This window comes from Pseudorca crassidens, chromosome 4 (genome assembly GCF_039906515.1).
Source record: "Pseudorca crassidens isolate mPseCra1 chromosome 4, mPseCra1.hap1, whole genome shotgun sequence".
Taxonomy (NCBI): Eukaryota; Metazoa; Chordata; class Mammalia; order Artiodactyla; family Delphinidae; genus Pseudorca; species Pseudorca crassidens.
In genome coordinates, this window is record NC_090299.1 from 50,310,315 (window position 1) to 50,323,898 (window position 13,584).

The 13,584-nt window shown below is 37.8% G+C and overlaps 1 protein-coding gene across 4 annotated transcripts in view; it reads right to left on the bottom strand.

The window, feature by feature from the left end:
• Window positions 1-13,584, bottom strand: part of PPARGC1A (PPARG coactivator 1 alpha) — a 662,747-nt gene that overhangs the window by 37,706 nt on the left and 611,457 nt on the right. For all 4 annotated transcript variants that reach the window (XM_067735645.1, XM_067735648.1, XM_067735647.1 and 1 more), the window contains 2 exons: window positions 2,367-2,561; window positions 412-534 (listed from right to left, as the gene is read on the bottom strand). In XM_067735645.1, the coding sequence (XP_067591746.1) occupies window positions 412-534; window positions 2,367-2,561 (318 nt within the window). The remainder of the gene's footprint in view (window positions 1-411; window positions 535-2,366; window positions 2,562-13,584) is intronic.

The following is a 13,584-nucleotide window of genomic DNA, read 5'->3' on the forward strand; positions in this document are numbered from 1 at the left end:
TCCATGCAATTAATGGCAGAGATAGATCTTTTGTGGTGATTCCAGAGCAATCTTTCTCAGGTTAGACAGTTGGCAAAATGGCAATCCAGCATCTTAAAGTCACTCATAGATGATACTGGACTATCAGCAAATTTTATTTGCCCACGCTGCTGCGTGTATTCATAAAGTAGGCAAGAAGTAAGAACTGTCATTTCAATCGTCCAAAGACAAAGCGTTGATGAACTCTTCCTAGTTTAAAATAGCTAGAGTATTGCTTTTGGAAACCCATTTCGTAATCTGTTTCACCATTAGGAAGCCGCTGCAGGATTCCAGCTGAATTAACACATAGAAACCTATTGTTTATTTTATAGCTTTAAAGCCAAAGTCCCTTGTGACTTCCCCTCCTGTACTAAAAAAACTTTACATTTGTACCTTAACAACTGCAGGGTTTGTTCTGATCCTGTGATTATGGTTTGCATGGTTGTGGGTACTGAGGCCACTGCATTCATTATAACTTAGCTGAGTGTTGGCTGGTGCCAGTAAGAGCTTCTTAAGCTGGAAACATATCAAGGAAGAAAGAAAGCAAGAAACGTTAGGCATCTTTTCAGCATTAGAATAAGCTGTTGAAATTTTAAACTTAAAATTAGTTAACTTTAATTACAAAAATGAATTCACTCTAATCATAGCACACCTTAGCACAATAGCACTAAGGAAACATTTTTAAAAAGTAAGAAAAAGTTTGGCATTACACTACAAACTGTGAAAGTGTTACCTTCTCCTACATTTGAGACTTAGTAGTATCTACCTTAATTTTCCTTTTAGATAAAGTAAGCCAGAAGAATCTTCCTAAAAGGATTTCCAAATACCTATGAGGTGAGAAAAGCTGCTTTACTAAATGAAGACTAGGGGATTTGGGGGTGGGGGTGGGGTGGGGTGTACATTTCCCCCTCAATAACCCAAATGAATCAAGGGGCAATAAAGAAAAGATTCTGTGATGTTTTGAATCATGTTTCACAATCAAGTGTAAAACACTACTGATTCAAATAATATTTCGGATAAAAGAGTGGCTTTCACTAAAAAGAATTTTTAAGTAGGTAGAGTCCTGGCCTGTAGATCAAGAGATCTGGGTTCTGGCTTTGGCGAAGCATTTCCTCTCTTTTGACGTCTTTCTCTTCATTTGACTTGCTGGCCTTCCAGGACCTCCCTGATGGGATATGTAGTATGACTCTGAGTCAACAGCCCCTCCCAACTGAAACCACTGTGTGGATGAACATCATTGGGTATCCACGTAAAGAAATCAGAGTCTTAGGCAGCAAAGCCAATGACACTGGCACATGGAAAAATTGGGGAATACATATGTTACCACTGCTTATGAGATATTCTCCTCTAAACCAGAAATCTCAAACTGCAAAGGCATATAAGTAGGGTCTCCGTAGGTTTACATGGAATGCTTTTAACATGTAGAAACTTAGAGACGGGAGAGAAACAACACCTAAACGGCAGGCCAAAGCACGCTATTAAAGTTTGCAGGATGGCATTCCATAATTTACATTGCATGCTTGTACATCAGATTTATGGCAAATGACAAATGGCTACCATAGCTGAGAAGGTAAACTGTGTCTCAGAACTAATAAAATCCTGGTCGAGTACTGCACTGAAAAGAAAATTCACTCTTCATTGCCAATAAATCTACTCTTCATTGCCTACCATAAATTTAGGTAACTTAGGTGGCAAATGTGCTATTATTTTCCAGTCTTCATAAGAATTATGGATCCAAAGCCTTGAAATACTGCATACTCTTTGATCTACCTTCTATTTCTAAAATAATATGCATGAGAATAAAACTACAAATACGTCAATTATCATACAATTTATGATGGTGAAAAAAAACCAGGAAAAAGACTAAATATCCCCACCATAAGGGATTGCTTAATAAATTAGTTCATCTCCAAACAATAAAATACTATGCAACCATTCAAAATTATGCATCTATTTAAAATTCATGAACATGTTCATGATATATCTTAAAACAAGAGATTTCAATAATTTTTGATACTAGAGATTATTTGAAATTACAGGTGAACTTTTTGTGTATTCTCTTCAGTTGTCTATATTTTCTAAGTTTCTAACCACACACATCAATATTACTAAGATATAAAAATCTACAAAAGGTAGTTTTAAAAAACTGCAGTGAGACCACATGAAGACTGTATTATCAACATTTTTCAACACAGAATCACAGAATTTGCAACTCCGAGTGTGCTTGGGGATTATTTTGGCATCAGTCTAAATGAAAAATCCAAACCTTATTGTTACTACATCATACCCACGCAGCGGGTAGCCAGAGGCAACTCCAATTCCTGTTAAACAGTAGGAAGGGTTCTTACCAGAGACGGCTCTTCTGTCTCCTGAGGCGGAGGGGTGCCATCAGGCATGGAGGAAGGACTAGCCTCATTCTCGGTGGTCACATCTCCATCTGTCAGTGCATCAAATGAGGGTAATCCGTCTTCATCCACAGGGAGACTGTCCAGTGTCTCTGTGAGGACTGCTAGCAAGTTTGCCTCATTCTCTTCATCTATCTTCTGCAAAAAAACAGTAAAACAGAAGAAGTCATGAGTTAGTTCACATTGGGAGATGAGTAATCTATTAATCAACATAGGCTGGATATGTTTACCCAAATGAGTACGTGATACATGAAATTTGGAACATCCGTGCCAGAACACAAGATCACGTCTTCCTTAAATTCCAAAGCTCTTTTGGTCTGAATCACGCAATCAATTAATACCTTTAGTGTACCAATCTCTGATTGTTGAGCTGTCCAATTTAGCTATTTATTGTGTTGGTGTTAACACTGCTAAATACGATTCTGTCTTGTTCACGTCATTTTCCGTATATTTATGTCTTGTTTCCTTAACTAAAAGAGAAGATTTAGAGAATCTCAGGGCTTGAGAGCATTTTAATTATCATCTATTGCATCTTCAGATATAGTGTTTCAATCTCCTGTACAGCATACCCACCAAAATGTTTAGATAACCCTCTGTTTGAACACCACTACAAACTGAAACTATACCAAGAAAAACTATACACTTCCATGGTTTCAATTATAATCTCATCACTGAACACTCCACAGCCATTTATTTCTCTCCCTGACATCTCTCCCAACTTTAGTCATAAATCTATAACTGCCTACTGGACATTTCTACCTGATAAGAGCTCCCTCATCTCAAAATCCAAACTTAGGAACTTTCGTGGAAAAAAACCCAAAAAAACAAAAACAAAAACAAAAAACTTGCTGTTTCTCTTGACTTTCTGGGTTTGGATAACAATTCTTCAGACCCTAAACTCTGGAACCACCTTGAGTCCTCTGTACCTGGCCAGTCACTAGGTAGAGCCTTACTTTGTAACATCTCTTGAATGCATTCACTTCTTGTGACCAGGGGTACTTTCTAGGGCAACGTCGCCTCTAACGGGGGCTCTTGCAAACATGGTTTAACTCATTTTCCTACCTGCCACACTCACTTCCACCAACACATCCTTGGAAAGCTCATCTTCAGTTATTCATTGCACAAATATTTTTGAACACCTACTGTATGTCAGGGCCATGTTAAGTGTTGGAGACACAAGGAGAAACAAGACAAAACTCTGCCCCTCTGAGAAACCACCAGGGGAAGGAAAGAATCTGTAAACAATTTATTATAAAAGAGAATATTCATTTATTTCAGCACTCTGTAAAAAAAAAAACCTCAAGATCTTCCAAACTGGAGCTTATACCCCTTGTCTATAGGTCAGTGCGCTATATTCTTATGTACCTGGGCAACCAATGCCAATGCTGGGCATACAGTAGACGGTCATTGATTACTTGCTGAATAATTCATTGATCTGCATTTTTTTAACCTAAAATATATGTTGTGTGGATCACTTTCTTTTCCTTCTTTTAGCACTTCACGTTGTCCAATCTGACCTGCTTCATAAGTCATTTTTTTAAGTTCTGTACGCTATGACATTAACAATATCAGCTAAATTATCCCACACAGATTCTATTACAAAATACACCTAAACTGCTGACATGTAACAAAGTCAGCAGTGCCACACTTCCTTTCTCTCTAGCACTGAACTCCAGTTAATTGACCTGACAAAATTACAAGAATCACAGAATAAGACAGCTAATCAGAAAATCAAATTGTATTACTAGAAAAATTAGGCAGGCGTTTATCACGTATACATTCTATTTTCACATAAAAATTGCTTTCCCTCCTTACTGATGATTCTCCATCCAGGAGTAAAACTATGAACATCTTTCTGTTTTGGATTCAAGAAGGCAAGAAGAGCCATAGATACTCATGGTAAACTTTATTTGGCACTTTTAACATTTGTTTCCATCTCCCTAATGGCCCTGTACTTGACCTTGTGAGTCAAGTGGTTTGGGGAACACAGTGTGGAGTAACAATTCTAGGAGTTTTTAGACTCTAGTGCAGGCAGTAAACCCTAATCAGAAGGGGTGAAATGTTAACTTCAAAATTGCACCACTTCCTTCCATAAATTGGTCAATCCTTTAAAATCCAAATTGCTCAATTCAATAACAAGACTTTATTGAGCATCCCCATCACCCTCAACTCTTCTGGACTCTGTCCATGTAACCTTAGTAATAAAGATACTGAAATAATTTGCTCCTATTTTCTGCAGCGGATCATAATCTGGTATCCAAAGATGCCAATCTCTCCCTTTTAATTTTGATTTCAATTCTCCCACGTACCAAAAACCAAATTCAGGTTATTAAACTATTCTGAATAAAAGTTATATTTAAATGAAATATATATTATTTTAAATCATTTCAAAATCATCTCAAAATCTCAAAATCAGATTTACACTAATATAAGTATCCCCATATTGCCTAATAAATATAATCTTTGAAAATGTCTCAAGCACACACATGCATGCTTACACACGCACACGCACATGCACACAACACACACAAGCACACGCACATGCACTTTCAATAAGTTGGACATCTTTTCCAGGTATCCCAGTTTTCAGAAAGGCTTACTTCACTGAAGTTCAAAAAGAGCTCAGGAAAAATAGTTAAGCATGTTTACCAGTAAATGAGTAATTTTGTTTACTCTGATTTAAATTTTGCATTTGGCTTCCCAGCAATACTACAAGCCCCTATTTTCTTTCAATCACATAATACAATAGTGTCTTAGTTCTATCCCTAGTGTAAACAAATGACGATAATTCCAATCAAGTGAAAATGACAAAGAACACTTAAATTAACTAGTTTTCTTCAGTTCCTTTAATAAGCCTGGGTGAGTGTACACCAAATACAATGGCAGAAATACTGGAGCTTGATAATGTCATAATTAATTTACAAGACCTGATTAAACCACCAACTATTTAAAGTCTCCTCTCTCCTGAAACCACCATGGGAGGGGAGGGTTTGTGGAATGGAAGACTGGCATTGTGGGGGGGGGGGAGGGGGAGAGGGAGGGAAGGGGGAGAGAGGAGGGGAGGGGGAGCGGGAGGGGGAGGGGAAGGGGAGGGGGAGGGGGAAGGGCAGGCTGGTCTTAAATCAGTATGGAACAGTGGGACTGTAATCATTATTTACAGGCAGTGTCCGTTAGAAATAATTATTAAACCTTTTTATTATCATCCTTGTGTATGTGTGACTCAGAGAGGTGCTCCAAGACCATTTGTTTTAATAAAGTTGCTCTTGAATTAAGGTAGAAACGAATGCTATGATTTCAAAATCTCTGTTTTCTTTCGTCATAGCATACTGGGAAGAAAGTTTGATGACACTTCTGTGTTGAAGCTCAACAGATATTCGTACGTGTAAAGTTGAGTGAACACTGTCCCTCATTCTGACAATTTCAATTAATTTGGCATGAGTTTCAACAATCGAACACCCCAGAGAAGGCAACGCATGTGACCAAAAGAACTCAAACAATTAATGTCACTTTCCATTATTGCTTCGGTCCCAATTTACAGAGCAAATAAATGAAAGTCGCTGCAGACAAAGCCCACTGGCCTACTAACACGTGTCTGTTCACAGGGCATGGAAATACATGAGTCAGGAAAAATGCCATTGCAAGATAACCTTTCCAAGACTCGGCTCTGATACTGCTTTCTAATTGTTCAAAATAACTGTTTTTATAAAAATATACTAATTAGCTCCATGTAAGTTAGGAAAAGAAAAGCAGAGCGGTGAAAAAGAGAGAGCAGATCACCAGTTGGGTGGTGATCTACAGCTACACAAACAGCTCAGTCTCCTCTGGGGGCAGAAAGGCAGACGTAAGGTTGGGAAGCAGACAAGGAACATTTCCATGTGGAGCTCTGTGGCTATCAAGCTGCATTTCCCACGATGGGTTTCAACCTTGGCCTCTCCTTACATAAAGGAAGTCCACTGCTATTCTTCTGACCTAAATAAAGGTCCTTGTGACTCTAACACTTCAATCTCTAAGGGCTCTCCAGGAATAAAGAAGGCATAGCAACAAAAACTCACTCAAGGTGTAAAGAATTTCCAGTGACAGATACACAGACACATACATGTATACTAACAAACCACAATTTAGAATGTGCAACAAATCGGAAGCCGTATTGTGTCCTTAATAAACGATAGTTCAGAACAGTCAATAAAACCAGAAGATTCATTACCTCTCTTTGGAACTGTCGGGTCCCTATATGAATTGCACTAAGTGTGATACAATTCAAAAGGTACAGCTGAAGGAAGGTAGATTCAGCCCCTTCACACGCCCCAAGTCACCTCAAGATTGAAATTTGGGATCCAGTGTATAATATCTGGGCCTTGCTCCTTTGTGAGCAGTTGGCAAAAGGATCTTCCAACCAGTTACACATGGTGGGGTAGACGATGCATTCAACTCACCCAAATGCACACAGAGTGAATAAATCCACTAAATTAAGGAGGAGGTGAGGGACTCTGAGATGCTGACGCCTGAAAGGAGAAACACAGAGTGCAAAACTGCATGAGGTATCCCAAAGATTTTTAATGCAGACTGTCTGGAAGGACCATGCCCTGCTTATGATAGTCATTTTTTCCACATCTTGTAGAATTGCAATTATACTCTGCATCCCTAGGTTCTTACACCTGCTTGATCTCTGTTTGATAAAAATAGTTTAATAGCCATTTAATCACAGCTTCATTATCTTAGCTCTCTTAATGCGAATTAGGCCAGGAGAATTCGTGCCTCCTCATTAGTCAAATCATCAATAAGAAGGAAACAGTGGGGTCTTCTTATCATTCATTAATCAGTTTCAATACCTTAGGGGCTGTTTACTCTGAGATCAATCTGTGTGAGAGGTCCCTTAACCTCTCTGAGCCTCTATTGTTTTACTATGTAAAATTTCGAGTTATCTCCCGAATTCCTATTACAGAATTTTTCTGCACTCATGAGTAATAAGGAGGAAAAAAAAAGAGTTGATAAACGCCTGAGAATTCTTAAAGAAGGTGCTCAATAAACATCTCCTGTATATGCCCATCATCTTGATTACCTGTATTTGAACTTCATTCTTTGAGCACGTTCTACCGCTGACTCTTAGCACTGGGCCAGCTTCCTCCCAACTTCCCAGCATGCCTTGGGTTTCCTTCTTGCCCCATCCTGCTGATTTGGAAGCAGCTAATGAAGACAAAATTAACTCCTACTTTAAGTGAGGCCTAATTAAGAAGGGAATTCTGCTAGAGTAACATCTGGTAATGTATTCTGAAGCCAAATATAAATGACATTTTTGGATTATCCACTATATTGGATTATTTGTTCCAATAGATCCCACCAGGAGTTGAAATAAATAAATAAGAAAGTGAATTTTATGATAGATTCAGGGGCTCAGATAAGGAATACAACTGATCATAGGCATCCCTTTCCCGAATCACCATATATAAAGTGCTGTACCACCGTTTCATGCACGAAAAGGCAAAAAATGTTTGCATGTATCAAGGTTGGTTTTGATGTATAAAGTTTGATTCAAGATTTGCAAGAAGCTGAATTCAAAATAAAGAAAAAATTTTTCTTCTGAAATGAAATAAAAAATAACAATTCGGATTAAACCCCTGAAATAGAATTTGAGGTTTTAAGTTTTTTTAAAAACCATTTTAATGAGGACAGATAACACTTCACTAATTGTTTATTGCACATGTCTGCTCTGAGTAGTCTGAGTCTTTGCTGAAGACGTTAAATATTTTGAATACTATTTTCAAACAATTCTTTTTCCTTCTTTCTTCTCTTTCTCTCCTTGAATGCTCTACAATCCACTGTGGTTTTTCTTGTTTTACTTACACCCAGGCATGGGTAACAACAGCACGTCTGTCTACCTTCTCACACTCCAAATCGGGCAGAATCCCCACATGGCACTTATAGGTTGCTAACTCCTACCCCATTCCATAGGAAGAGACTCTAAAACACTCCACTAACTTTTTGCTTAGCATATGGAATAAAGGGCTCTGAAAATGGGATGGTCACTTGAAGGCAGAAAAAAAAAAACAACTTAAGAAATCTCAAGCATATATGTCCAGCAGAAAAATAATCAAGACAGTAAAGACCACCTTACCTCACATCACATATTTCTTATAAAAAATACTTTTTCTTCGATTCATTTCTTACAAATACCCCCAAAGTTAGCTTAGTCCTCTATTTTATTCCCAGGAGAGATACAATGAGTACATTAGGCGCCACTGTATTTGCCCTGTCAGATGCCAGAGTTGCTGGTTGTATGATATAGTGGCTAACAGAAAGAACACAAATTTAAATTTCACTGTCTAGGCAACGCCCCATGAAACTACAGGCTACTTAAAGTATCGTGTACGTAAATGTGTCTACACACATCACACCCCTCAACACATATAAGTCTGCATTTCAAGGACATATTTAAAATAGAATCTATGTATATGTGCCTCTCAATCTCTTGAGTGTATTCTACATATTCAATTGTCATTGACTGTGTAAGTGTATAATCAGTGCATGTATTTTTCCTCCCAGTTATCTACTCTAACTGAAGAAAGCAATGAAGAAAAACTGAAGATAACTCCTGCAAAAATAAAATAAAATAAGGATCAAGTGGAAATAAATACAAGCAAAACTGAAGGATTCCCTCCATAGATATATTTACCTGTGGGAGTCCATTTCATTCCCGTTAACACTTAACGCTCCTATTTAAGCGGGCATAAAATTTAGGTTCACATCTGTACTTAGGCTCTATACTAACTTATTAGCTTATATCACACACTCATGAGTTAATAAGCATGTCCTGAACATATGGAGTCCATTATTCTGAAAAGGTCACATGAGCCAAAAGTGTAAATACAGAAGTTCAAGAGAAAGGCCTAAGAAAATCCTGGTTGATGCACTCAAAATGAGCTAGTTAAGGGGTGGGTGGGGGAGATGTTTCAAGTCTATTCCTCACACTATATAGAGGAGGCAACTGGGTTGTGCCATCAAACAGGAGGCTTAATAGACCTGAAAAGAGCCAGTAAGGCATTCCATTTGTCCTCAAGTTTAAACCAAGAGAGAAACTGGGCAGGTTATAAGAACACCAGACTGGAAGTCAAGAGAATGGATCCTAGTCCCATGTGGACCACCAGCTATCTGTATGGCTTAAGTCAAACAACTCAATTCCGGCTGCCCTGCACATGCTAGAATGATCATTCTATAGGCTCCCAACTGGCTTCCTGTTTTCACTCTTGCCACTTGCCACCCCATCCCAATAGTCCATTCTCAACCCAGAAGACAGTCATCCTGATAAAACTTGAGTCTTATCTTGCCTCAATTTTGACCACACCCTCCATGGCTTCCCATGTCTCTAAGAGTAAGAGTCAAAGTTCTAAGAGTGACCTACTAGCCTAGGATCACCATATAATTTATCATCCAAGCCAGAACACTTTTGAGAGTGACTGGGAATCATCAACAATCAACCACTGGGGGCTTAACCCAGACTACTGCAGGCTAACTGAGATGCATTGCTGGTTGCCCTATATTAGACCTATATCCTCTGATGCTCTCAACACCCCCATTTATCAGGCTGAATCCTTTCCAAACACTCTGAGCTCCTTACTAGATCACAAAAATGCCAGGCATTCCTCTGCCCCAAGGCTCTGCACCTGCCGTTTCCCCTTTCTAGAAGGAGCTTCTGCCAGAAGGCCACATGGCTTGCCCCCTTTATCCCCTTATTTACTCAGATGTTACCTTCTCAGTGAGACCCTCCTAACTACTCCAAACACAGTCTATCTACCTTCCTGGTTTATTTTTCCCTTTGAAACTTACTGCTTAACTGAAACTTAACTCAGTATATATTTTAATGACAATTGTTCATGGTCTGTGTAAAATAGAAGCCCTGCAAGGTCCATCTGATCGCTGGTTAAAACATGTGACGTATAGTAGCAGCTTAATTAAAATGAATCAGTAATAACTAACAAGTCTAATCAGTTCTAAGAATATAATGTGACTTTTCATCCTCCTTTTGTTATTGCCACTGTTGTATCCTCTGTAATTCCCACCTCTTCTCACCCTCAGCAGATTTGTCTTGATAATAATGTTTATCTTAGGCTCTGATTTAAAACAGCTTCCATTCATTTCTCATGCAGTTTTTGTAAATCCATCTTTTGTAAAGGAAGGGTTTGGGATGGGTCTTGTAAATGTAGAGATTTACTCTCACCAATTCTGGTGTCTGGAAAGATACTGGAATGCATTATTAAGCAATTAATTCGCAAATATCTCAAAAGAGCCAAGAGAAACATCATGCCAGACCAGCTAACTATCTGTCCATGCAGGAACATCAGGCTCACTAATCAAGAGAAAACAACTGATACAATCTATCTGGATTAGAGTGAGCTTCTTTATTTCATACCTTATAACATACTCGTCTACAAGCTAGGTATATATATTACTCTTAGCCAGAGGGTTTTTCAAACTGTGTTCCATGGAATCTTGGACATCAGTACAGTTACTACAAGGATTGATTGTAAACATTTTAGTATATAATACATTTTATATAATTGAATTCATATACAAATATAAATAATTTGCTTTTAGAAAGCAAAATGTACATTCAATTGTGTTATTTATCTTATCATAAACACAGTGGAGATCACCACTGCCCTAACCTGCCTAGTTGAATCATTTGGTATTGGTCTCAAGATTTAAAAATATCTTGAGATGTGCACATGAGCAGTTTAAAACCTGAAGCCATTTACAAATACTCCTTTCTGTGAAGCAGGGTTTTCTCCATCCTCTTCAATCAAAACAAAGTACAAAATAATCAGTTGCTAAGATTGCTATAACATACCAATCATTATCTTATAACCCAACTTCACTTTTTTAAGTTCGTTTAAATAGTGTCAAAAATATTATGACATATAAATGTTATTTTGATATAAAAAATAGTAAACAGCAGCTGACCTTTACTGAGTGCTTCTCATGTGCATGGTGCTGAGTTAATTTCTTTATGCATATTATTTCATTTCAACCACCATTAACCCTAGTAGTAGCCCGAAACTCATGTGGCTAATAAGAAGCAGAGTTGGATATCAAAACAGACACCTCTGATAAAAACTTGTTCTCCCTCCCTTTTTTTATATGTTAGGATTTTATGGAAGAAATTATTAGAACAAAAATGAAAGTGGGTATGGGCTAGTCTAATCTATATTCACATTTGGAGGGTACAAAATGAATTGGAAAGACATGTCAGTTCATTATCAACAGGTAGGGACTAAGGTGAAGAAATATAGTTACATCCCATGAAGCAGAGTTGGCCTTCCATGTAGAAAGAGGCGGTTTCTCTGAGATTGCTTCTTACTATCTACTGCTGGCCCAGTGTTACTGCCTATCTTTAGTCCTACTGGGTGTGATTTTCTCTTTGATTAGAATGATCTCCCCTTTCCCCTTCATTTTTTTTCATATCTCTGACTCCCACCTCAAAGCCTATTATAAGTGGTCCTTCTTTAATGAAAAGTTTTTCAAAAAATCCAACCCGTACTGGTGTCTTCAAGCCTTTATAAGAGTAACCTGGATCCCTGGTTAGAAATACAGATTTCTGGATCCCACCACATACCACCAAATCAAAATATCTAGATCAGTGTTTCTCAGCTTTGGCACAATTGACATTTTGGATCAGATCATTCTTTACTCTAGGGGAAGCTGCCCTGTGCCCTGTAGGTTGTTTCACAGCTTCCCTGACCACTACCTGTTTAGATGCCTATAGCACCTCTCCAGTTGTGACAACCAAAATTGTCTCCAGATATTGCCAAATATTTGCCAGGAGGCAAAACTTCTCCCATTTGAGAACAATTTCCCTAGAGAAACAGTCCAGGATTCTGTAGTTTTGATAAGCACACCAAGTGATTCTGATAATCATGCAAGTTTGGGTAAGTTGCTATTTTGTGCCTGTTGAGAAATGTATAAATAAAGTTAGAATATACGATTCCACGTATGCTAGATTTATCTCTTCCCACACATGCAATTCTAGTAGTGCCTAATAGTTATTAATAACATTTTTGATTTATTCTGTGTGAATGCTTATTTCTAATAAGCATTCTAATAATTAATGTGCCTAGGTGTTTTACAGCTTACTCCCCGAATTTCTTTTGGATTAGTTCTACGGCATTTTACTCTTTTTATTACAAATCACTCGCCTCTCTCTTCAGCATTTTCTGACCATCATCATTATCGTAAAGTTCATTTTCGTTTTGTAGCCTATTTGATTACATAGACTAGATGCCAAACGATTCTTGAGGATTTTCTTCTATATACTTTCACAGAGTTCTTAAATATTTCTAGACTCCTTAAGATTTTTTTTTAAAGATCAAAAGCACATAAAAGCCTTATAAGATTTTCATGTTCTTATGAAAGAAGCAGTGAGGCAAAATATAGATTCTGAAGTTAGATTGCCTGAGTCGGGATCCTGAATTCATCCTTACAAGGTATGTAACCTTCAGCAAGTTACTTAACCTCTCCATGTCTCCGATTTCATGTCTGAGAAGTGTGTTATAATAATGACTTAAAGGGACTTCCCTGGTGGCGCAGTGGTTAAGATTCTGCACCCCCAATTCAGGGGGCCCGGGTTCAATCCCTGGTCAGGGAACTAAATCCCACATGTATGCTGCAACTAAGAGTTCGCATGCCACAACTAAGGAGCCACCCAGCACAACCAAATAAATAAATATTAAAAAAGAAATTTTAATTAAAAACATAAATAAAACTCTGAGCTTAATTTAAAAAAAATAATAAGACTTACATTGTAGGGTTATTTTGAGACTCAGTTTTGCTAATCCATGCATATATGTAGAACAGTGTCTGATATATAGTAACGACTTATGTTTGCTATTGATAATATTATCACTATTATTGTCCTCATGCACTAGATTGAGTTCAAAGTAACTGAGACCAAATATAAATTTGTTGAAAAAATAATATGAAGGAACACAGAGTAGACTTTGAGGTAGGGACAGAGTATAAACAAATGAAGGGAAAAGGAAAGCACATTCTACTCAATAAACTGACACAATATAGAGATTCGAAATGTGCCATCAAAATTATTAAATACATGAATGCTCAGAAATCCTTACCATTTGTATAAAGGTCATTGCCTACCTGTTACTTGTTAAGG